At 46.4% G+C, this 26,322-nt stretch overlaps 1 protein-coding gene across 1 annotated transcript in view; it reads right to left on the minus strand.

Moving 5' to 3' along the window:
* Positions 1-25,785, minus strand: part of LOC147097231 (putative G protein-coupled receptor 139) — a 41,217-nt gene extending 15,432 nt beyond the window's left edge. Inside the window, exon 1 of the mRNA XM_085972011.1 lies at positions 25,646-25,785. Within this exon, the coding sequence (XP_085828137.1) occupies positions 25,646-25,751 (106 nt within the window). The 5' untranslated portion in view covers positions 25,752-25,785. The remainder of the gene's footprint in view (positions 1-25,645) is intronic.
* Positions 25,786-26,322: the final 537 nt, after the last annotated feature.

Below are 26,322 nucleotides of genomic sequence, written 5' to 3' on the forward strand. Positions count from 1 at the left end.
GGAAGCAGGATACCCGCAGTTACATTTTAAATCACTGGGGTATCTCTGCTCTGGGCGGTGAAAACCCTAAAGACATTGGCAGGCAACAGGGCACGGGGCAGGCGTTCTAATATCCGAGACTGGTGAGCATAAACTTTCTGGCCAATCGCAAGACAACTTAGATAGGTGTAAAGGGTGGGAGTTAAGGGGATTGCTAAAATTGTCATTTTAGTCATTTTCCTTCGATGTGTCCGTTTCTCCTCCCCTGTGTTACATACATAGTGATTTTCTCTGTATAGTGTTTATTTTTCTCTATTTTTAATAAACATTGGTTTTCTTTGCACCAAACCACTGGTCTCGTTTTGTTTATATCGCTGCTCGTAATAAGTCCGGTGGTCAGAACCAGAGGGGAAGTGATTCGAACCGCACGGGGCTGGAGCAGCTCAGATACGCCTGACTGGCCAGACACAAACCCCAAACCAAACCCCCTACAGTTAGTATGGTGGTATCAGCCCAGGCTCCTGCTCCTGATCATTACCCAATGACTCTGGGTTAGTGTGGGGGAATCAGCCCAGGCTCCTGCTCCTGATCATTACCCAGTGACTCTGGGTTAGTGTGGGGGAATCAGCCCAGGTTCCTGCTCCTGATCATTACCCACTGACTCTGGGTTAGTGTGGTGGAATCAGCCCAGGCTCCTGCTCCTGATCATTAACCACTGACTCTGGGTTAGTGTGGGGGAATCAGCCCAGGCTCCTGCTCCTGATCATTACCCACTGACTCTGGGTTAGTGTGGTGGAATCAGCCCAGGCTCCTGCTCCTGATCATTACCCAATGACTCTGGGTTAGTGTGGGGGAATCAGCCCAGGCTCCTGCTCCTGATCATTACCCACTGACTCTGGGTTAGTGTGGGGGAATCAGCCCAGGTTCCTGCTCCTGATAATTACCCAGTGACTCTGGGTTAGTGTGGGGGAATCAGCCCAGGCTCCTGCTCCTGATAATTACCCAGTGACTCTGGGTTAGTGTGGGGGAATCAGCCCAGGCTCCTGCTCCTGATCATTACCCAGTGACTCTGGGTTAGTGTGGGGGAATCAGCCCAGGTTCCTGCTCCTGATCATTACCCAGTGACTCTGGGTTAGTGTGAGGGAATCAGCCCAGGCTCCTGCTCCTGATCATTACCCAGTGACTCTGGGTTAGTGTGGGGGAATCAGCCCAGGCTCCTGCTCCTGATCATTACCCAGTGACTCTGGGTTAGTGTGGGGGAATCAGCCCAGGCTCCTGCTCCTGATCATTACCCACTGACTCTGGGTTAGTGTGGGGGAATCAGCTCAGTTTCCTGCTTCTGGTCATTACCCAATGACTCTGGGTTAGTGTGGGGGAATCAGCCCAGGTTCCTGCTCCTGATCATTACCCAGTGACCCTGGGTTAGTGTGGGGGAGTCAGCCCAGGCTCCTGCTCCTGATCATTACCCACTGACTCTGGGTTAGTGTGGGGGAATCAGCCCAGGCTCCTGCTCCTGATCATTACCCAATGACTCTGGGTTAGTGTGAGGGAATCAGCCCAGGCTCCTGCTCCTGATCATTACCCAATGACTCTGGGTTAGTGTGAGGGAATCAGCTCAGTTTCCTGCTTCTGGTCATTACCCAATGACCCTGGGTTAGTGTGAGGGAATCAGCCCAGGCTCCTGCTCCTGATCATTACCCACTGACTCTGGGTTAGTGTGGGGGAATCAGCTCAGTTTCCTGCTTCTGGTCATTACCCAATGACTCTGGGTTAGTGTGGGGGAATCAGCCCAGGCTCCTGCTCCTGATCATTACCCACTGACTCCGGGTTAGTGTGGTGGAATCAGCCCAGGTTCCTGCTTCTGATAATTACCCACTGACTCTGGGTTAGTGTGGGGGAATCAGCCCAGGTTCCTGCTTCTGATCATTAATCATTGACCCTGGGTTAGTGTGGGGGAATCAGCCCAGGCTCCTGCTCCTGATCATTACCCAGTGACTCTGGGTTAGTGTGAGGGAATCAGCCCAGGTTCCTGCTTCTGATCATTAATCATTGACCCTGGGTTAGTGTGAGGGAATCAGCCCAGGTTCCTGCTCCTGATCATTACCCACTGACTCTGGGTTAGTGTGGGGGAATCAGCCCAGGCTCCTGCTCCTGATCATTACCCACTGACTCTGGGTTAGTGTGAGGGAATCAGCTCAGTTTCCTGCTTCTGGTCATTACCCAATGACCCTGGGTTAGTGTGAGGGAATCAGCCCAGGCTCCTGCTCCTGATCATTACCCAATGACTCTGCGTTAGTGTGGGGGAATCAGCCCAGTTTCCTGCTCCTGATCATTACCCAATGACTCTGCGTTAGTGTGGGGGAATCAGCCCAGTTTCCTGCTCCTGATCATTACCCAATGACCCTGGGTTAGTGTGAGGGAATCAGCCCAGGCTCCTGCTCCTGATCATTACCCAATGACTCTGCATTAGTGTGGGGGAATCAGCCCAGGTTCCTGCCTCTGATCATTAATCATTGACCCTGGGTTAGAGTGGAGGAATCAGCCCATGTTCCTGACTATTACCCAGTGACCCTGGGTTAGTTTGGCAATTCAGCCCAGCTTCCTGCTCCTGAGCTTTACCCAGTGACCCTCGGTTAGTGTAGGGGAATCAGACAGGTACCTGCTCCTTAACATTACCCAGTGAATCTGGGTTAATGTTGGGTAATCAACTCGGTACCTGCTCCTGATAATTACAGAATCACAGAATCACAGAAACCCCACAGTGCAGATAGAGGCCATTTCGGCCCATCGAGCCTGCACCAACACATATCCCACCCGATCCCCGTAACCCCTACACCAACACATATCCCACCCTATCCCCGTAACCCCACGTATTTAATCCCCCTAACACTAAGGGTCAATTTATCATAGCCAATCAACCTAACCCGCACATCTTTGGACTGTGGGAGGAAACCGGAGCACCCGGAGGAAACCCACGCAAACACGGGGAGAATGTGCAAACTCCACACAGACAGTCACCCGAGGCCGGATTTGAACCCGGGTCCCTGGCGCTGTGAGGCAACAGTGCTAACCACTATGCCACCGTGCTGCCCAGTTAGTGCAGAGGAATCGGCCAGGTTCCAGCTCCGGATCATTACCCTGTGACGCTGGGTTTGTGTGGGGAAATCAGCATTATTTCCTGCTCGTAATCATTACCCAGTTACCCTGGGTTAGTGTGGGGGAACCAGCCCAGGTTCCTGCTCCTGGTCATTTTCCAGTGACTGAGGGTTAGTGTGGGGGAAACAGCCCAATGTTCCTACTCCAGATCATTTCCCTGAGACCCTGGGTCAGTGTGGGGGAATCAGCCTAGGTTCCTGCTCCTGATCATTACCCAGTGACCCTGGGTTAGACTGGGTTAAACAGCCCAGGTTCCAGCACCTGATCATCACCTACTCTTGCTGGGTTAGTACTGATTCTGATCTCTGATTTGTGATTCAGTGTAATAAAGGCACATCAATCCAGGATTAATCTGTCTGTCTTTCCTCAGTTGCTGCTTTGGCAAGTTTGTGTGTTGGTGTCTGATGTGGGCGGTTTGTGCTGGGGTTGTAAAGTGTGTGTGGGTGTCTGATGCGGGCGGCTTGTTTCGGTATGATCTTCCTGAATTTACATGACTTCACCCCCACAGTATAAAAAGCAGCGTATAACAGGCGGCTGATGAGAGACCGCCTGCTTATTGCTACCGCCCAAGGCGAATATCTACCCCAGAAACTAGGGAGCTGGGTGAAGAATGAATCATAGCATCATAGAAATTTACAGCACAGAAGGATGCCATTCGGCCCATCTTGTCCGTGCCAGCCAACAAAGAGCTATCCATCCTAATCCCACTTTCCAGCAAATGGCCCGTAGCCTTGTAGGTTATGGCACTTCAAGTGCATAGCCAAGTACTATTTAAATATAATGAGGGTCTTTGCCTCTACCACCCTTTTAGGCAGTGAGTTCCAGACACCCACCAGCCTCTGGGTGAAAACACTTCTCCTCAAATCCCCTCTAAAATTCGACCAATTACTTGAAATCTATGCACTCTGGTTGTTGACCCTTCTGCTAAGGGAAATTGGTCCTTCCTATCCAATTTATCTGGGCCCTTGATAATTTTATACAACTCAATTAGATCCCCTCAGGCTTCTTTGTTCCAATGAAAACAACCCCAGCCTATCCAATCTTTCCTCCTTGCTAAAATTCTCCAGTCTAGACAATATCCTCGTAAATCTCCTCTGCACCCGCTCTCGTGCAATCACATCCTTCCTGTAATGTGGTGACCAGAACTGCACCCATTTTTCTAGTTGTGGCCTAACTAGTGTTTTATACAGTTCAAGCATAACCTCCCTGCTCTTATATTCTATGCCTCGGCTAATAAAGGATAGTATCCCGTTTGCCTTCTTAGCCACCTTATCTACCTGTCCTGCTACCTTCAGGGATCTGTGGGCATGCACACCAAGGTCCCTGTTCCTCTGCACTTCTCAGTGTCCTACCATTTATTGTGTATTCCCTTGCCTTGTTAGCCCTCCCCAAATGCATTACCTCACATTTCTCCAGATTGAATTCCATTTGCCAATGTTCTGCCCGCCTGATAGTACAAAGGGATCTGGGGGTCCTGGTGCATGAAACACAGAAGGTTAGTATGCAGGTACAGCAGGTGATCAGGAAGGCCAATGGAATCTTGGCTTTTTTTGCAAGGGGGATGGAGTATAAAAGCAGGGAAGTCTTGCTTCAGTTATACAGGGTACTGGTGAGGCCACACCTGGAATATTGCGTACAGTTTTGGTTTCCATATTTAAGAAAAGATATACTTGCTCTCGAGGCGGTTCAGAGAAGGTTCACTCGGTTGATTCCAGAGATGAGGGGCTTGACTTATGAGGAAAGGTTGAGTAGGTTGGGCCTCTACTCATTGGAATTCAGAAGAATGAGAGGCGATCTTATCGAAACATATAAGATTGTGAGGGGGCTTGATCAGGTGGATGCGGGGAGAATGTTTCCACTGATGGGTGAGACTAGAACTAGGGGGCATAATCTTAGAATAAGGGGCTGCCGTTTCAAAACTGAAATGAGGAGAAACTTCTTCACTCAGAGGGTAGTAAATCTATGGAATTTGCTACCTCAGAGAGCTGTGGAATCTGCAACATTAAATAAATTTAAAATGGAGATAGACAGTTTCCTAGCTGATAAGGGAATTAGGGGTTACGGGGAGCGGGCAGGGAAGTGGACGTGAGTCTAGGTTCGGATCAGCCATGATCCTATTGAATGGCGGAGCAGGCCCGAGGGGCCATATGGCCTACTCTTGCTCCTACTTCTTATGTTCTTTACGTTCTTATGTTCTGACCAGCCCATTGATATCTTCCTGCAGTCTTCAGCTTTCTTCTTCGTTATCAACCACACGGCCAATTTTTGTATCAACTGCAAACTTCCAATTATACTTCCTACATTCAAGTCCAAATCATTGATATATACCACAAAAGCCAAAGGACCCAGTACTGAGCTCAGCAGAACCCCACTGGAAGTGGCCGACCAGTCACAAAAATACACCTCGACCATTACCTCTGAGCCAATTTTGGATCCAACTTGCCACTTTGCCCTGGATCCCATGGGCTTTTACTTTCCTGACCAGTCTGCCATGCGGGTCCTTATCAAAATCCTTGCTAAAGTCCATATACACTACACCAAACGCACTACCCTCAGAAACTCTCCTTGTTACCTCCTCAAAAATGCAATCAAGTTAGTCAGGCACGATCTTCCCTTAACAAATCCGTGCTGACTCTCCCTGATTAATCCGTATCTTTCTAAATGAAGATTTATCCTGTTCCTCAGATTTTTTTCCAATAATTTTCACACCACCGAAGTTAGGCTGACTGGCCTGTAATTACTCGGGCTATCCCTTTCTCCCTTTTGAAGCAATGGTTAGCATTCCTCCAGTCCTCTTGCACCAGACATGTAGCCAGAGAGATTTGGAAAATTATGGACAGAGCCTCTGCTATTTAATCACTTACTTCTCTTAACAAGTCTGGGATACATTTCATCCCGGCATGGGGATTTAACCACTTTCAAAGATGCTAAACCCCTTAATAATGTCTCTTTCGATATGTTTATTTCAACTAATATTCACAATCCACCTCCCTGATAAATGTTTGCATCGTCCCTGACTTTTGTGAAAACAGAGGCAAATTATTCATTATGAAACATACCCATGTTTTCCGCTTCAACACACAGGTTACCTTACTTTAGTTATCCTATGTAGCAGTGAACAGGGAGTGTGGCGAATATCAGCCCCAGAATACCAGAGCTGGTTTGGATAATGAAGCGGTGAACAGGGAGACAGTATGCCTCAGAGACATGGACCATGTACAGCAGGCACCTCAAAGCACTGGAGAGGTACCACCAACGCTACCTCCACAAGATCCTGCAAATCCACTGGCAGGATAGGCGCACCAATGTCAGTGTTTCCGTTCAGGCCAACATCCCCAGCATCGAAGCTTTGACCACCCTCGATCAGCTCCGATGGACGGGTCACATTGTCCGCATGCCCGATACGAGACTCCCAAAACAAGCGCTCTACTCGGAGCTCCGACAGAGTAAGAGAGCCCCAGGTGGGTAGAGGAAACGCTTCAACGATACCCACAAAGCCTCCATGAAAAGGTGTAACATCCCCACCGACACCTGGGAATCCCTGGCCCAAGACCGCACAAAGTGGAGGAGAAGCATCCAGGAAAGCGCCGAACACCTCGAGTCTCTTCGCAGGGAGCAAGCGGAAGCCAAGCGCAGGCAGCGTAAGGAGCGCACATCAACCCAAGCACCCCACCCGCCTGCCCCTTCAACCACCATCTGCCCCACCTGTTACAGAGACTGTAGGTCCCGCATTGGACTCATCAGTCACCTGAGAACTCATTTTTAAAGTGGAAGCAAGTCATCCTCGGTTCCGAGGGACTGCCTAAGAAGAAGGACAGGGAGAGTGGGTGAATATCTAGCCCAGAAACCGGGAGCTGGGTTGGAGAATCAAGCAGTGAACAGGAAGTGTGGGTGATTATGTATCCCTGTAACCAGGAGTTGGGTTGCAGAATAAACAGTGAACAGGGAGCGTCGGTGAACATCTGCCCCAGAAAAAATGGGGCTGGTTTGGGAAATGAAGCACTGAACAGTGGGTGTGGGTGAATATCTGCCCCAGAAGTCAAGAGCTGGGTTGGAGAGTGATGCAGTGAGCAGGGAGTATGGACGGATTCAGCCCCAGAAACAGGAACTGGGTAGGAGAATGAAGCATTGAACAGGAAGTGTGGACGAATATCTGCCCCAGATGCCAGCAGCTCAGTTGTTGAATGAAGGAATGAACAGGGAGTGGGGAATGATATCTGCCCCAGGAACCTAGAGCTGGGTAGGAGAATGAAGCAGAGAACAAGGAGTGTGGGTGAATATCTGCCCCTCAAATAGGGAGCTGTGTTCGAGAATGAAGCAGTGAACAGGGGATGTGGACGGATATCTGTCCCAGAAACCGGGAGCTGGGTTGACGGATGAATCATTGAACCGTGAGTGAGGGCGGATATCTGCCCCAGATCCCAGTAGCTCAGTTGGTGAATGAAGCATTGAACGGGGAATGTGGAAGGATATCTGCCCCAGGAACCGGGAGCTGGGTTGCAGAATGAAGCAGAGAACAAGGAGTGTGAGCGAATATCTGCCCCAGAAACCAGGGGCTGGGTTGGGGGCTGAAGCAGTGAACAGCGAGTGTGGACGGGTCCAAACTTGGCTTCGATGCATCATGTGAGCCCTGGAGCCCCCGTGGAACCGGAATGCAGCAGGAAGACTACAAGCCCAGGAAAGGAGAGGAGAAACTGATTAAAGATAGATCAGTATCAGAATTCATTGGTAATATTGTGATTTCTCAATCAACTATCAATTCCATTGTATATTGAAAATGGAACCAAGAAACAAATTATTGGTTACAACCGGGACCATCAGCCCAACATATAGTCATTCATGTAAAAGCCGATGTTCCAATGTGATTACAAATAATTTCGATAGTATTGTAATATTATTAAATGTAGACAATAAAATTGCCGATGGGATACATTACCCTGGGGTCTCAGAAGCTATCTGGATGACAGTAATAATGTAATATACTTGTCGCCATTCTGTGATAATTGGATACATTTCTAGAGGTGTATAGAAAGTGAAATACTAAAGTTCACAATACGGCAGTTATAATCTTGTAGAAACATTGACAGTAAAGGAGAGAAGGACATGATAGAAAGTTCAATTTTTGAGTGACAGAGATTCCCTCACCTGTGACAGGCAGAACGTAATTCACTCATTTCAAAACAATGATTGGAAATGAGTACACTGAAAAAGCAAAGAAAAAATTAACTGATTTCTGTAAGATAAATAGTGCTTGTTATAATATCAAACCATCTAGAAAAAGAAACATTGATTTGTAGCAGGAGATGGTCCAGTACAGACACGATGGGTCGAATCACAGAATCACAGAATCACAGAAACCCCACAGTGCAGATAGAGGCCATTCGGCCCATCGAGCCTGCACCGACACATATCCCACCCGATCCCCGTAACCCCTACACCAACACATATCCCACTCTATCCCCGTAACCCCACGTATTTAATCCCCCTAACACTAAGGGTCAATTTATCATAGCCAATCAACCTAACCCGCACATCTTTGGACTGTGGGAGGAAACCGGAGCACCCGGAGGAAACCCACGCAAACACGGGGAGAATGTGCAAACTCCACACAGACAGTCACCTGAGGCCAGATTTGAACCCGGGTCCCTGGCGCTGTGAGGCAACAGTGCTAACCACTATGCCACCGTGCTGTCCTTCTATGTAAGTTTCGATGATTCTATGGTGGAAATTGAGAGGAAGGCTGGAGATGGATGTGAGCCATTCTGGGGAAGGTGGGGCCTGTCCAAGCCGGATGGGCTACACCTCAACAGAGCCGGGACCAATATTCTCGCGGAGGTTTGTTGGTGCTTTTCGGGAGGGTTTAAACTAGCTTGGCATGTGGATGGGCACCAGCATATAGGAGTAGAAAAGTTGAATAAGATGCATAAAAAGAGTGAGTGTATTGGATAGTGCTAGAGTAGTACCATATTAGATCGGAGCAGACTAAGAAAGACTACGAAAAATTCAAAAATGGGTTTAGAATGAATGTACGTAAACGCACAAAGTGTGGTGAATAAGGTTGGTGAGCAACAAGCACAATTAGCCGTGTGGCAATATGATGTGGTGGCAATAATGGAGACGTGGCTTAAAAACGCCGAGGACTGGACACTTCAAATATTCAAAGGTACAAGGTGTTCAGAAAAGACAGGGAAGGAAAAAAGGGAGGTGGGGTGGCAGTGCTGATTCAGGAAGACATTGTAGTGTTGGAAAGGGCCGATGTTCTTTAGGGGACAAGGACAGAATCCATTTGGTTAGAGTTGAATAGCAATAAGTGTATGATCACGCTCCTGGCGGTATTCTATAGGCCTCCAAATAGTGAGAAGGAGTTAGACGAGAAAAATCTGCAAGGAAATCGCAGAGATATGCAAGAGCTATAGAGTGGTGATAATGGGGGACTTTAATTACCCAAATATCAATTGGGATAATGCTGGGAAAAAGGGAAAGGAGGGGGAGGATTCTCTGACATGTGTTCAGGAGAATTTCCTTGACCAATAAGTTCTTGGCCCAACTAGGAAGGAGGCATTCTGGATCTGGTGCTGGGTAATGAGATGGGCCGGTCGACCAAGTATCTGTGGGAGAACAATAGGGTAGCAGTGATAATCGTATCATACAATTTAGATAAGCAATGGAGAGGAGCAAGGAACAATCTAGAGTGGAACTTCTAAACTGGAATAGATCTAACTTCAATGGGATGTGAAAGGATCTAGCCAGTGTAAAATGGACCAAAAGACTGACAGGAATAACTGTAATGGAACAATTGCTGATCTTTAAGGACGAGATGTTCCAAGTAAAGGCTAGGTACATTGCAAGAAAATGGAAGGGCAAGGGAACCAAAGAATGGGCACCTTGCATGGCGAGGAAGATAGAGAAGATGATGAAACTATAAAAGAGGGTGTATGATGCTTGTCAGGTGAATTCCTCGAGAGAGAACCACACCAAATATGATAAATTGAGAGGGGTTTTGAAGCTGAAAATATGATTGGCAAAGAGAGAATATCAGAGTAGAATAGCGGTTAACATAAAAGGGAACCCACAAATCCTCTACCAGCATGTAAACAGTAAGTGGGTAGGGGTTGGGGCCTATCAGAGACAATGGAGGTGATATAAGATTAGAGGCACAGGGCAAGTCTAGAACACTCAATGAGTGCTTTGTATTTAATGTATTTAATGTATTTAATGCATTTAATGTATTTAATATTGTATTTTAATATATCGTACTGTTAGTTTTTAGTATTCTACTGTTTAGTATTTAGCACTCTAGTTCTAGTATTAGTAATTTAGTTGTTTTAAAAAAAATATTCTACTGTTTAACCAACCTGTATGGCTGCTGTTTTACGAGCTCCTCCCCAACTGGTATTTTAATGTTGTATTTAATGTATTTAATGTTGTATTTTAATATATCATACTGTTAGTTTTTTAGTATTCTACTGTTTAGTATTTAGCATTCTAGTTTTAGTATTAGTAGTTTAGTTGTTTTTAAAAAAAATATTCTACTGCTTAACCGAACTGTATGGCTCATGGGGGTAGCCGCTGTTTTACGAGCTCGTCTACAACTTTCCACTTTATTTATTATTTTATTGTTATTATTAAACAATTTTGTAAGTACTGTTTCTTCACTTATCCGCTACGACCGTCAATCACTTCTGGACATAAGTTCGTCCGGAGATATAGGACCTACCCCCGATTTTTCGAACTGGGATTCTGCACCACTACCATCTACCCTCCCACCTGCTTACCTGACTTCATTCCTGTGATCAGGAAGCGATGATGGCGCAAGCGGGGCAGACGAGCAGGTGCATTAGTGAAGCTGAGGTGACGTGAACACCACCCCCCCCTTCTGAGTATTCTCCTGGCGAATGTGCAGTCACTGGACAATAAGCTGGACGAACTCGGGGGAGGCTCACCTTCCAGTGAGACATTAAGAACTGCAACGTCTTGATTTTTACTGAGACTTGGCTTGATCCATCGATACCAGCTTCGGCCATTCAACCAGAGGGATTCAACATTCACCGGCTAGACCGAACAAAGGACTCGGGGAAAAATAGAGGGGGTGGAGTATGCTTTATGATCAACAATTCTTGGTGTTCCGACATGGAACTACTTACATCTTCTTGTTCACCCGATCTTGAACACCTGATGATCAAATGCTGACCCTTCTACCTCCCGAGAGAGTTCTCATCCGTGATCATTACAGCGGTGTATATTCCACCACAGGCCGACGCAAATAGGGCACTAAACGAGCTGTATGGGATCATTAGCAGGCTTGAAACTTCCCATCCAGAGGCTGCATTCATCGTGGCTGGCGATTTCAACAAAGCCAATCTGAAGAAAGAACTGCCTAAATACCATCAGCATATCACCTGCCCAACGCGAGCCAAGAACACACTAGATCACGTTTACACTCTGTTCCGGGATGGATACAAGGCCCTCCCCCGCCCTCCCTTCAGCAAATCAGATCACAACTCCATCCTGCTGCTACCCACCTATAGGCAGAAACTGAAACAGGAAAAGCCTGCGATGAGATCTCTACAACGGTGGTCGGATCAATCAGACGCTATGTTACAAGACTGTTTTGATTCCACTGACTGGGATATGTTCCGGAATGCCTCGGATAATGACAGCAACACATATACAGATTCAGTCATTAGTTTCATAAACAAGTGCATAGATGACGTTGTTCCAAGGATTGTTGTACGAACATTTCCCAACCAGAAACCATGGGTAAATGGCGATATTCGTGCAATGCTAAAAGCACGGTCCATCGCATTCAACTCTGGGGACATAGATGGGTGCAAGAAATTAAAGTACGAGCTAAGAAAAACCATCAAAAATGCTAAAAAACAATACACGGATAAAGTGGAGTCACACTATCATAGCTCAGATTTGCGAAGGATGTGGAGTGGACTACAATCTATTACGGACTACAAAGGGAAACCCAGCTGTGTCATGCCCAGCAATGCCTCTCTCCCGGACGAGCTTAACACTTTTTACGCCCGGTTTGAGGCCAACAACAACTGGCCTGTTACAAGGGCGCCCGCGGCTCAGGACGACCGGGTCTTCTCAATCTCCGTGGTTGACGTGAGCAAGACCTTTAAGAGAGTGAACACCCACAAAGCACCCGGTCCAGATGGAATCCCTGGGCGTGTCTTTAGAGCATGCGCTGACCAGCTGGCAGCCGTGTTTACGGATATATTCAACCGTTCACTGTACCAGTCTGTAGTCCCCACCTGCTTCAAGATGACATCGGTTATTCCAGTCCCCGAAAAATCAAAAGTAACCTGTTTAAATGACTACCGCCCCATAGCACTCACTTCTGTCATCATGAAGTGCTTTGAGAGGCTGGTCAAAACCCACATCAACTCCTTACTAACTGACACACTGGACCCACTCCAATTTGCTTACCGCCCAAAAAGATCGAGGGATTGTAGTGATCAATAGCATGTCATTCTATAGTGGACACTAGGTGGAGCCGTAGAGCTGTATATAGCAGTATGTATTAAGACTACACTACCCAGCTGTATATATATTAAGACTACATTACCCATGAGGCTAGGCTACCCACAAGGCAGCAGTCAAGATGGAAGCCTCTACAAGAGGCTGGACAAGTCCACATGTGCTCAATAAAAGTGTCTAGCAAAAGCTAGCTGTGTTCATAATAAGAATGTCTAGTTATTAATGAACATAACATGGTACCAGGGTGGTGAAGATCTGCTGAAAATTGTGAAAAGCGACATGGAGAATTTGAAGCCACCAGAGCATTTGAATCTCACAGAAAAAATCGACTACAACTGGCAGACTTTTAAACAGCAATTCGAACTCTACATTGCAGCCATCGGATTCGGTATGAAGCCAGACGCAAGGAAGATAGCGTTGCTGCTCACGGTTGCAGGCCCACAGGTGATAGAGGTATTTAATACATTTGTATTTAATCCAGCGGAGAACAGAGAAAAATTAGAAGATGTGCTAAAAAAATGTGATGCACATTGCTCTCCCAAAAAGAAAAGGACTTTAAGCACAAAGAGAAAAAACACAAGGAGAAAAAGTCCAAAGATATAACCGCAGCAGATGTTGTTAAGCAGTGGAAAGAGAAAAAGAAAAAGAAGAAGTCTGCACCAGAGCAGGAAGCAGTTCCGGTGGATACTCCTTCTTCCCTCAGGCCAGTCTTTGGTATTCCATTAGCCGAGGCTGCTGAGAGGACTAAGCTGTATGATGGGATCCAGCTGCCAGCAGTTTTTCGAGAGTGCATTGACTACATTGAGAGTTATGGCATGAAGAGTGAAGGAAACACTGCAACCCTCTCCAAGCAAAGATCGCAAGGAGACCTCGATCTATAAAAGAGCAGATTGATGACAATGCCGCAACTGCATCTTATCATTCACCGCCAGAACAATCTCATGAAGACACATCAGACTTACCCGTGTTGAGAAGATCCACACGTGAAGTAAAAAAGCCTGATAGACTTAATCTTTGAGTACAATGTAAAGCTTTGAAAATGTGTTGACTGTTTTGAAAATGTTTATGTTTATAGAGCACTAACAAAAGTGTTACTGATATTATCTTTATTGTTTTCTTGAAAGTTGATTGATATTGATTTTGTTAAACCTCAAAGAAAGGGGGATGTAGTGATCAATAGCATGTCATTCTATAGTGGACACTAGGTGGAGCCGTAGAGCTGTATATAGCTGTATGTATTAAGACTACACTACCCAGCTATATATATATTAAGACTACATTACCCATGAGGCTAGGCTACCCACAAGGCAGCAGTCAAGATGGAAGCCTCTACAAGAGGCTGTACAAGTCCACATGTGCTCAATAAAAGTGTCTAGCAAAAGCTAGCTGTGTTCATAATAAGAATGTCTAGTTATTAATGAACATAACAGGGATGGTACCATCGCCACTGTACTGCACACTGCCTTATCACACCTGGATAAGAGGAAAACCTATGTGAGAATGTTGTTCATTGATTATAGTTCAGCATTCAATACCATTATCCCCTCCAAGCTTGTCAACAAGCTCAGTGAGCTAGGACTTAACAACTCCCTATGCAACTGGATCCTGGACTTCCTGACGGGCAGACCCCAGGTGGTGAAAATAGGCAGTAACAGCTCCTCAACACTGATCCTGACACGGGAGCTCCCCAGGGTTGTGTGCTCAGACCCCTTCTGTACTCCCTGTTTACTCACGATTGCGTGGCCATGCACAACTCCAACTCTATCATCAAGTTTGCTGATGACACGACCATTGTAGGCCTGATCACAGATGGCGACGAGACAGGCTACAGGGAGGAGGTAAGAGCTCTAGCAGAATGGTGCAAGTACAACAACCTCTCCCTCAACATCAGCAAAACAAAGGAGATGATCGTTGACTACAGGAAGCGGCAGGGGGAGGGACACACCCCGATCTACATCGAAGGGGCTGAGGTGGAGACGGTCAGCAGCTTCAAATTCCTGGGTGTATTCATTACGGAGGACTTAACGTGGTCACATCACATCGACGTCGTAATGAAGAAGGCATGCCAATGCCTGTTCTTCCTCAGGAGACTGAAGAAATTTGGAATGGCCCCCCAGATTCTCACCAACTTCTACCGGTGCACCATCAAGAGTATCCTGTCCAGCTGCATCACTACCTGGTATGGCAACTGCACCGCCACAGACCGCAAGGCTCTACAGATGGCAGTGAAAGCTGCACAACACACTATAGGAATTAAACTACCTGCTGTCCAGGATATCTACCCCGAGAGGTGCCGGGGTAAGGCCCTGAGAATCATTAAAGACGCGAGCCACCCCAGCCACAACCTCTTCGCCCTGCTCCCATCCGGTAAGAGATACCGAAGCATACGGTCTCGTACCAGCAGGTTTCGAAACAGCTTCTACCCCCAGGCCATAAGACTCATGAACGTATAATTTATTATTATTTATTACTGTTGTTTTATTTATTATTACTTTATTTCTATTAGTATTTTCTCATTGTTATGCCATATTTATTCCAATGTTGGGAGGACTCGTAAAAATCAACATTTCATTGTGCAGTACACACGTCTGCTGCATATATGACAAATAAAAGATTGAATTGAATTGAATTGAATTGTATCGGTGTTTACTAAGGAGGTGGATGCTGAAATTTTTTTGGAAGAAGTGGAAAAGTTAGCAGCAATGGAATGGGTGAAAATTGATAGACAGGATGTTCTAGAAAGGCTGGGCATGATTAGAGTGGACAAGTCGCCTGGTCCAGATGGCTTGCATCCCAGGTTGTGAAGGGAACTGGGGGAGGAGATAGCAGAAGGGCTTGCCATAATTTTCCAATCTTCCCTAGATGCGGGTGAAGTGCCTGAGGATTGGAAAGTGGCAAATGTGACACCATTGTTCAAGAAAGGGTGTAAGGGCAATCCTAGTCACGACAGTCCAGTCAGTAAAACATCAGGTGGTGGGCAAAGGTTTAATAACAATAGTCAAGGAGAAAACTAACAGGCACTTGCAGAGGTTTAAGTTAATTAAGAAGAGTCAACACGGATTTGTGAAAGGCAGATCGTGTTTGACTAATCTAATTACATTTTTTGATGAAGTAACAGAGCGGATTGATGAAGGGAATGCAATGGATGTTGTCTACATGGATTTTCGGAAGGCATTTGACAAAGTACCACATAGAAGGCTGGTTAAGAAAATTGAGGCTCATGGAATAGTGTAATGATCAGTAACCTGTCATTCTGGAATGGTACACTAGGTGGTGCTATATATATATATAAGAGTGGGCTACCCACAATGCACTATGCTACCCACAAGGCAGCAGTCAAGATGGAGGCCTCTACAGATACTGTACCTAGTCCACATGTGCTCAATAAAGTGTCTAGCAAAAGCTAGCTGTTCTTAATAAAAACGACTAGTTATTAATGAACATAACAAATAGGTGGGTCATTGGCAGCTTAAATAAGGAATTAGCTTAAGGACAGAAAACAGCGAGTTGTGGTAAATGGCTGTTTTTCAGACGAGAGGATGGTAGGCAGTGGTGTTCCCCAAGGGTCAGTGCTGGGGCCAATGCTTTTTTGATATATATATAAATAACCTGGATATTGGAATACAGAGTAGAATTTCTAAATTGCCGATGACACCAAACTTATGGGTGTGGCAAACAGTGAGGATAATACCAATCAAACGCAACAGGACACAGAAAGGCTAGCAGAATGGGCAGACAAGTGGCAGATGGAATTTAATACAGAGAAGTGTGAGGTGATGCATTTTGGCAGAAGGAACAGTGAGAGGCAATATACACTTAATGGCACTCTTATAAAGAGTGTGCAGGGACAGAGGGACCTGGGAGTTAATGTGCATAGGTCCCTGAAGGTGGCAGGACATATAGAGAGAGTGGTTAACAAAGCATATGGGATCTTGGGCTTCATAAATAGAGGTATTGAGTACAAAAGTAGAGAAGTTATGCTGAACCTTTATGAAGCGCTGGTTAGGCCACAACAGGAGTATTGCATCCAGTTCGGGTCACCACACTTTAGGAAGGATGTGAAGGCCCTTGAGAGGGTGCAGAGGAGATTTATCAGAATGATTCCGGGGATGGGGAATCTTAGCTACAAGGACAGGTTGGAGAAGCTGGAATGTTTCCATTAGAGCACAGGAGGTTGATAGAGGTTTACAAGATTATGACAGGTTTGGATAGGCTAAATTGGGAAAGGCTGTTCCCACTAGTTGATGGTACAAGGACTAGGGGATAAAGATTTAAGGTATTGGCCAAGAGATACAGGGGGACGTAAGGAAAAAAAATTATGCAGCTCTCTGTAAAGCAATCCAGTCAGTCCCATTCCCATAGCCCTGGAAGTTTATTTCCCTCAAGTGCCTATCCAGTCATCCCTTGAAAACATTGAGTGTCTCCGCTTCCACCACTTCCGTCAGCAGCGAATTCCAGGCCCTCACCACTTGCTGTATAAAAAAGTTTTCCCTCACGTTCCCCCTGTATCTCTTGCCCAAGACCTGAAATCTGTGTCCCCTAGTCCTTGTACTATCAACTAGTGGGAACAGCCTTTCCCCGTCTAGCCTATCCAAGCCCTTCATAATCTTGTACACCTCTATCAAATCAACACTCAACCTCCTTTGCTCTAATGAAAACAAATCCAGCTTCTCCAACCTGTCCTTGTAGCTACGATCCCCCATCCCCAGAACCATTCTGGTAAATCTCTTCTGCACCCTCTCAAGGGCCTTCACATCCTTCCTAAAGTGTGGTGACCAGAACTGGATGCAATACTCCAGTTGTGCCCTAACCAGCGCTTTATAAAGGTTCAGCATAACTTCTCTGCTTTTGTACTCAGTACCTCTATTTATGAAACCCAAGATCACACATGCTTTGCTAACCACTCTCTCAATATGTCCTGCCACCTTCAGGGACCTCGGGTCATTAACTCCCAGGTCTCTCTATCCCTGTACACTCTTGAAAGCTACGCCATTAAGTGTATATTGCTTCTCCCTGTCCCTTCTGCTAACTTACATCACCTCACACTTCTCTGGATTGCATTCCATCTGCCACTTGTCTGCCCATTCTGCTAGCCTTTCTATGTCCTGTTGCAGTCGATTGGTATTGTGCTGGCTGTTTGCAACATCCCCAGGTTTGTTGTAATCGGCAAATTTAGAAGTTTTACTTTATATTCCAATATCGAGGTCATTTATCTATATCAAAAAGAATAGTGGCCCCAGCACTGACCCTTGGGGAACACCACATTCTACCATCCTCCAGTCCGAAAAACAGCCAATTACCACAACTCACTGTTTTCTGTCCTTAAGCCAATTCCTTATCCAAGCTGCCACTGATCCAACTATTCCATGAGCCTCAATTATGTTAACCAGCCTTCTATGTGCTACTTTGTCAAACGTCTTCCTAAAATCCTTGTAGACAACACCCATTGCAATCCCTTCATCAATCCTCCCTATTACTTAACCAAAAAATTCAATTAGTCACAGAGTCATAGAGTTTTACAGCACAGAAAGAGGCCCTTCGGCCCATCGTGTCTGCGCCGCCCATCCATCCCTGTCCGGTCAAATCCCATTTTCCAGCATTTGGTCCATAGCCTTGTATGCAATGGCATTTCAAGTGCTCATCCAAATGCTTCTTGAATGTTGTGAGGGTTCCTGCCTCTACCACCCTTTTAGGCATTGAGTTCCACATTCCAACCACCCTCTGGGTGAAAAAGTTCCTCCTCAAATCCCCTCTAAATCTCCTGCCCCTTACCCTGAATCTATGCCCCCTTGTTATTGACCCCCCTACTAAGGGGAAAAGTTCCTCTTTATCTACCCTATCTATGCCCCTCATCATGTTGTACACCTCAATCAGGTCCCCCCTCAGCCTTCTTTGCTCCAAGGAAAACAACCTCAGCCTGTCCAGCCTCTCTTCATAGCTGAGGCGCTCCGTCCCAGGTAACATCCTGGTGAATCTTCTCTGCACCCTCTCCAAAGCAATCACATCCTTCCTATAGTGAGGCGACCAGAACTGCACACAGTACTCCAGCTGTGGCCTCACCAGCGTTTTGTACAGCTCCATCATAACCTCCCTGCTCTTATATGCTATGCCTCGGCTAATGAAGGCAAGTAACCCATATGCCTTTTTAACCACCTTATCTACCTGTTCCGCTGCCTTCAGGGATCTATGTACATGTACACCAAGGTCCCTCTGACCCTCTGTACTTCCTAGGGTCCTACCACTCATTGTGTATTCCCTTGCCTTATTTGTCCGTCCAAAATGCATCACCTTGCACTTTTCAGGGTTAAATTCCATTTGCCACTTTTCCGCCCATCTGACCAACCCGTTTATATCGTCCTGTAGCCTGAGGCTTTCTTCCTCGCAATTTACCACCCCACCAATTTTCGTGTCATCTGCGAACTTACTGATCATACCTTTTACATTCTCATCCAAATCATTTATGTAGATCACAAACAACAAGGGACCCAGCACCGATCCCTGAGGTACCCCACTGGACACAGGCTTCCAGTCACAAAAGCAACCTTCGACCATCACCCTCTGCCTCCTGCCACTCAGCCAGTTTAGGATCCAACGCGCCAAGGCACCCTGGATCCCATGGGCTCTTACCTTCTTGACCAGTCTCCTATGCGGGACTTTGTCAAAAGCTTTACTGAAGTCCATGTAAACCACATCCACAGCATTTCCCTCATCCACCCCCCTAGTCACCCCCTCGAAAAATTCAATCAGATTTGTCAGACATGATTTACCCTTGACAAAGCCATGCTGACTATTCCCGATTAATCCTTGCCTCTCCAAGTGGAGACTAATTTTGTCCCTCAGAATTTTTTCCAATAATTTCCCTACCACAGATGTTAGGCTCACTGGCCTGTAATTCCCTGGTTTATCCCTGTTACCCTTCTTGAATAATGGTACTACGTTAGCTGTTCTCCAGTCCTCTGGTACATCCTCTGTGGCCAGAGAGGTTCTGAAAATTTGTGTCAGAGCCCCTGCAATCTCCTCCTTTGCCTCCCACAGCAGCCTGGGATACATCTCGTCCAGGCCTGGGGATTTATCCACTTTTTGGCCTGCTAAAACCGCTAGCACCTCCTCCCTCTCGATGCTAATATGTTCAAGTATGTCACAGTCCCCTTGCCCGATTTCTATGTCTACATCGTCTTTCTCCATAGTGAACACAGATGCAAAAAATTCATTTAACACCCCGCCTACATCATCTGGCTCTACACACAGATTGCCACTTTGGTCCCTAATGGGCCCTACCCTTTCCCTGGTTATCCTCTTGCCCTTAATATACTTATAAAACATCTTAGGATTTTCCTTTATTTTGCTCGCCAGTGTTATTTCATGGCCCCTCCTCGCCCTCCTAATTTCTTTTTTAAGTATGCCCCTGCACTTTTTATACTCCTCTAGGGCTTCTTCCGTCTTTAGTCTTTTGTAACTGCCAAAAGCCCCCCTTTTATTTCTAATGCATTTTTGTATATCCCTTGTCATCCAAGGTTCCCTTTGCTTGTTGGTCCCACCCTTGACCTTTACAGGAACATGTTGGCGTTGTACTCTCTCTATTTCCCTTCTGAAAGTCTCCCACTGTTTTGATGTGGATTTTCCTATAAGTAGCTGCTCCCAGTCCACTTTGGCCAGATCCTGCCTTATCATATTAAAATCGGCCTTCCCCCAATTTAGAACCCTTATTTCCGGGCCGTCTTTGTCTTTTTCCATGACCACCTTAAATCTCACCGAATTATGGTCACTGTCGCCAAAATGCTCTCCTACTGACACTTCCACCACTTGCCCGGCTACATTCCCCAGAATTAGGTCCAGTATCGCCCCCTCTCTTGTAGGACTTTCTACATGTTGGCTCAAAAAGCTCTCCTGGATGCACTTTAAGAATTCTGCACCCTCTAAGCCTTTCACACTCTGACTATCCCAATTTATATTGGGGAAGTTGAAATCCCCCACTATTATTACCCTATTATTTTCGCACTTTTCTGAGATTTGCCTACATATCTGTTCCTCTATCTCCCCCTGACTGTTTGGGGGCCTATAGTACACTCCCAGCAAAGTGCTTGCCCCCTTTTTGTTTTTAAGTTCTACCCATATGGCCTCATTAGAGGAACCCGCTAATATATCATCCCTCCTTACAGCAGTAATTGCCTCCTTAATTAACATTGCAACACCCCCTCCCCTTTTACACCCCCCTCTGTCTCGCCTGAAGATTCTATACCCCGGAATATTGAGCTGCCAGTCCTGACCCTCCCTCAACCATGTCTCCGTGATAGCAACAATATCGTACTCCCATGTGTTCAACAACAACTTCAGTTCATCCACCTTATTTGCAAGACTCCTTGCATTAAAATAAATGCCTTCCAGCCCTGCCATATTCTCTTTTGCCTTCACATATTTGCTCTGCCTTCCCAGCTGACTTGTTTTTCCCTCTGTATTTGGCTGTAAATCACCCCCTACTATAGCTCCACTCTGTACCCCATCCCCCTGCCAAGTTAGTTTAAACCCCCCCCTGCAGTGCTAGCAAACCTCCCCACAAGGATATTGGTTCCCCTCTGGTTCAGGTGTAAACCGTCTGACTTGTACAAGTCCCACCTTTCCCAGAAGCAGACCCAGTGATCCAGGAAACTAAAGCCCTCCCCCCTGCACCATCCCTTTAGCCACGCATTCATCTGTCCTATCTTCCTATTCCTATACTCACTAGCACGTGGCACCGGGAGTAATCCAGAGATTACAACCCTTGAGGTCCTGCTCTTTAATCCTTCACCTAGCTCCCTAAATTCTTGCTGCAGGACCTCATCCCTCTTTTTACCTATGTCGTTGGTACCAATGTGGACCACGACCACTGGCTGTTCACCCTCCCCCTCCAGAATGCCCTGCAGCCGCTCAGTGACATCCTTGACCCTGGCACCAGGGAGGCAACAAACCATCCTGGATTCACGTCTACGGCCACAGAAACGCCTATCTGTTCCCCTTACTATAGAATCCCCTACCACTATTGCTCTCCCACTCTTTTTCCCCCCTTCCTGGGCAACAGGAGCACCCCCAGTGCCAGGAAGTTGGCTGCTGCTGCCTTCCCCTGGTGAGTCATCCCCCTCAACAGTATCCAACTTGGTATACCTGTTTGAAAGGGGGATGTCCGCAGGGGTTCCCTGCACTACCTGCCTGCCTTTGTTGCTCCGCCTGATGGTCACCCCCTGTGCTGCCCTACCCTGAGGCGTGAACAACTCGCTAAATGTGCTATCCACAAGCCTCTCAGCATCGCGCATGCTCCAAAATTCATCCACCCGCTAATTAGATTAGTCAAATATGATCTACCTCTTACAAATCCGTGTAGTTTCTCCTTAATTAGCTTTAAACCTCTCCAAGTGCCCGATAACTTTTTCCTTGATTATTGTTTCTGAAACATTACCCACCACTGATGTTAAACTGACCAGCCTGTAGTTACTGGGATTGTCCTTACACCCTTTCTTGAACAATGGTGTCACATTTGCCACTTTCCAATCCTCAGGCACCTCCCCCGCATCTAGGGAAGGTTGGAAAATTGTGTCAAGTCCTTCCACTATCTCTTCCCCAATTCCCTTAGCATCCTGGGATGCAAGCCATCTGGACCAGGCGACTTATCCACTCTAAGCATACCCAGCCTTTCTCGTACATCCTGTCCATCAATTTTCACCCCTTCCATTGCTTCTACCTTTTCCACTGCTACCGATATTTTGTCAGCATCCACCTCCTTAGGAAACACCGATACAAAGTACTCATTAGGTAATCTAGCCTTGCCCTGTGCCTCTAAGCATATACCACCTTCTTTGTCCCTAATAGGGCCCACCCCGCCTCTTACTGCCAATTATTGTTTACCTGCCGATTTTGGATTCCCTTGTGTGTTAGCTACCATTCTACTCTCATTGTCTCTCTTTGCAATCTTATGTTCATCTTCACTTCCCCTCTCAACTTATTGTATTTGGGCTGGTTCTCCCTTGAAGAATTCCACTGACATGCATCATGTACCCTCTTTTATATTTCATCATCTTCTCTATCTCCCTCATCATCCAAGGTGCTCTTGCTTTGGTTCCCTTTCCCTTCCCTCTTGTTGGAATGTACCTAGTCTGTACTTGGAACATCTCCTCCTTAAAGATAACCCATTGTTCCGTTACAGATTTTCCTGTCAGTCTTTGCTTCCATTTTACCCTGTGTAAGATTCGCAAAATAGATATTGTATTAATAAGGGTCGAATGGCAGAAGAGGCCATGATTTTAAAGACTGTTTTAAAAGAAGCCCAGGACAAAGGGGCATTCAAAATGGCCACCAGACCCCGTGACCAACTTATTGGGACACTTTAAAATGGCTCCTGCAGTCCTCAGACAGCTTTGTGGATTCAACCCATAGTAGGTTCTGGAAGCCGTTTCTGAGAGAACGAAACCAGACACCCACACGTACATAAAGATTGGCCTGTAGATAAAGGCCATCTGAATGTTTACCCAGACAAAGGGGAACAGTTCCATATTCACAAATAACGCATCAAGGACCCACTAAAGACATCAAGAAGACATTAAAAACAATGAAGGTCATTCCAGACCAGAGATGGCCCGTTACCGGCCATCCAAGAACAGTTTAAAATATAATAACTAGCCCGTTGTGCAACCAGCCCGCCAAAATTAAAACAAAAGACTAACCTGATTTGGCGCGAGATAAGGGCTTCTGCTGAGAAGTATAATTGGGAGACACCGGGGGTAGCGAAAAAAGAGGCTTCATCTTAGATATTGGGAAGAGAGAGGTTCCTTTCTTCATTCATCTTCGTGGGATCTTCGGTAATAGCCGTTACCTTCGATAGCAGCTGGAGTTCGGAGAAGAAGACGGTTCGAGCCGGCGTCCCGCCCCGGGGTAAAACATCGGGAGATCATCGACCAACCCCGGGCCGTTGACGAGATGAAAAGGGCCGTAGCCCTACCAAAGAGACAAATAAAACCTACAGAAGAAAGCTGAAGGAAAATGAGGGCCAGCCCGAGGCTCCTATGACCGGGGTCGAGCAGATGATCCCCGACCACGCCGACATCCAGGCCAGCCGGTGTCCAGCCGTCCCCGACTCCCACCTCAGGAGAGAGGTGTGGCGCAGCTCGCTGGAGCTCCATGAACCACGTGGAGTCAGGACGCCTGAAAGGACCAAAACGAAGACCTGTTTCAAAACTCTATACTTTTCCAACTGGATTGGTGAGCATGTTTCTGGCCCTTCATAATCGGATCTAGATAGTTTAAAGGGGGTGGTCATTTTGGGTATAATTAACATGAGTTGTTGTCCCTCGATGTTCCGTGTGTTTCCCCATTTTATGATGATCTTTGTAAGGTATAATATGCCGGTATCCATTTTAGTTAGTACTGTATTGTTATGATTTGTTTTTCCCTCCCATGTACCCTCTTATTTGCTTGCATTTGATTTGTTTTTCCTTATGCAATAAAATATCATTTCATTTCATTAAACCTGGTCTATAAGAGTCTTCTCTACATTGTAGTTCCTGCACCTAAGTCCAGTGTCTAGAATCTAAGGGGTGAGTGGGTCGAATCACTCAAGGTTTTTCTGTGCAAAAGAGAGAGAGAGAGAGAGAGAGAGGGAGAGAGAGGCCTCTGAGAGAGAGTAACCTCTGCGATCTGCGAATCTCTTGAGAGAGAGAAAACCCCTTACACCTGGCTGGATCCTTTTGCATCCCATTGAAGTTAGCCCTATTCCAGTTTAGAAGTTCCACTCTAGATTTTTCCTTGATCCTCTCCATTGCTAATCTAAACCTTATGATACGATGATCACTCATTCCCAAGTGTTCTCCCACAGACACTTGGTCAACCTGTCTCACCTCATTCCCCAGCACCGGATCCAGCAATGCCTCCTTCCTAGTTGGGTCAAGAACATATTGGTCATGGGAGTTCTCCTGAACACATTTCAGAAATTCCTCCCTCTCCTTTCCCTTTAATCTAATATTATCCCAATCGATATTTGGGTAATTAAAATCCCCCAATATCACCACTTTATAGTTCTTGCACATGTCTGCGATTTCCCTGCAGATTTGCTCCTCTCTCTGTCTCTCACTATTTGGAGGCCTATAGAATACCCCCAATAGTGTGTTCACAACATTTCTGCTCCTCCACTGTAACCAAATGGATTCTGTCCTTGTCCCCTCGAGAACACCCTCCCTTTCCACCACTATAATGTCTTCCTGAATCAGCACTGACACCCCACCTCCCTTTTATCTTTCCCTATCTTTTCTCTCCTCTTCTGTCTGGTGGTCACCCATTTGCTCCCTGCCTGCACACTCTTAAGCTGCGGGGTGGCCACCTCCAGAAATGTGCTATCCACGTAACTCTCAGCCTCGCAGATGCACCACAGTTACTCCAGCTGCTGCTCAAGCTCTGAAACACCGATCTCGAGCTGCTGTTGCTGGTGACACTTCCTGCACATGTGGACGTCCAGGCCATGCAATGCATCCAGGATTGCTCACATGGCACAGGATGTGCATTCCATGGGACGGAGCTGTCCTGCCATGCCTCTATTTAGTAGACTGCAAACTAACTTAGCAGAAATAAACTTGAAACTTAAATAAAACACTCACCAGCTACTCACCAAGTAGCTCCTTCTGTTGTGCCGATGGCAGTTTTTCCACTCTGACGTCACTTTCGGATTCTGCCTCTCTCACTCTGCTCCCGCTCTGGTCTCGCCCAGGTCCGCTGCCTCCTCTTCCCCTCGTGCTCTTTAGAGCCGCTGCTCTCGCCGCTGTTCTCGCGCTCTTTAAAGCACCGCACTTCTCGCTCCTATCGCCGCTCCTCTCGCTGCTGAGAGGAGACATTAAATGGCCAAAACAGTAATGCAGTGAAACGTTGTTTATAGAATTAATAGCTGGATAGAGAGACTTACCAGAAAAACCAACAGCAGCATGGAGAGCAGACTTAAAATGACATGAACGGTCAATACGTGAAACATGGTTTATACAATGAATACATGGATATAGGAACTTACCAGGAACAGCAACAGCAGCGAGGATGGGATAATAAATCTTCTGAACTTTATAGATGAACATTCCTATCTGGAAATCTGATAGGTAACTCTTGAACATTCTCTCCATTTCTGTGGAGCCGGTGATCCCTGTTAGTGCCGGAGGTGATGCTGTCATTGATACTAGAATGACACCTTGAAAGTAATCCCTTATTAATAGAAGAGGGAAACCCTCCGGAGTAACAATTAGGGTCCGTGGAGACTGACATTGATTACAGTCAGTGAACAAACAGGTTAAGTTAACCCCTTTCAACCCAGCACTTTTTATTCTCACAACATATTGAACCAGATGTGAAATTAAACGCCCTCATCTCCCTCGCGAAGGAAGCCATTCGGCACTCCGTGCCTGTTCCAGCTCTTTGTTATAGCTCTCTGATTAATCTCAACCCCTGGACTTTCCCATTGCTCTGTATTTTTCCCTTTAAGTATTTATACAAATCCCTTTTGAAAGTGACTATTGAATCTGCTTCCACCACCATTTCAGGTAGTGCATTCCAGAAAATAACAGCACGCTGTGTAAACAATATTTCCTAATGTCGCCTCTGGTTCTCCTACCAATCCCCTTAAATCCGTGTCCTCTGGTTACCGGCACTTCTGTCACTGAAAACAGTTTATACTGATTTACTCAAAAACATTCATGA

This window comes from Somniosus microcephalus, chromosome 32 (genome assembly GCF_052327205.1).
Source record: "Somniosus microcephalus isolate GS21.2 chromosome 32, FLI_Smic_1.0, whole genome shotgun sequence".
Classification (NCBI taxonomy): domain Eukaryota; kingdom Metazoa; phylum Chordata; class Chondrichthyes; order Squaliformes; family Somniosidae; genus Somniosus; species Somniosus microcephalus.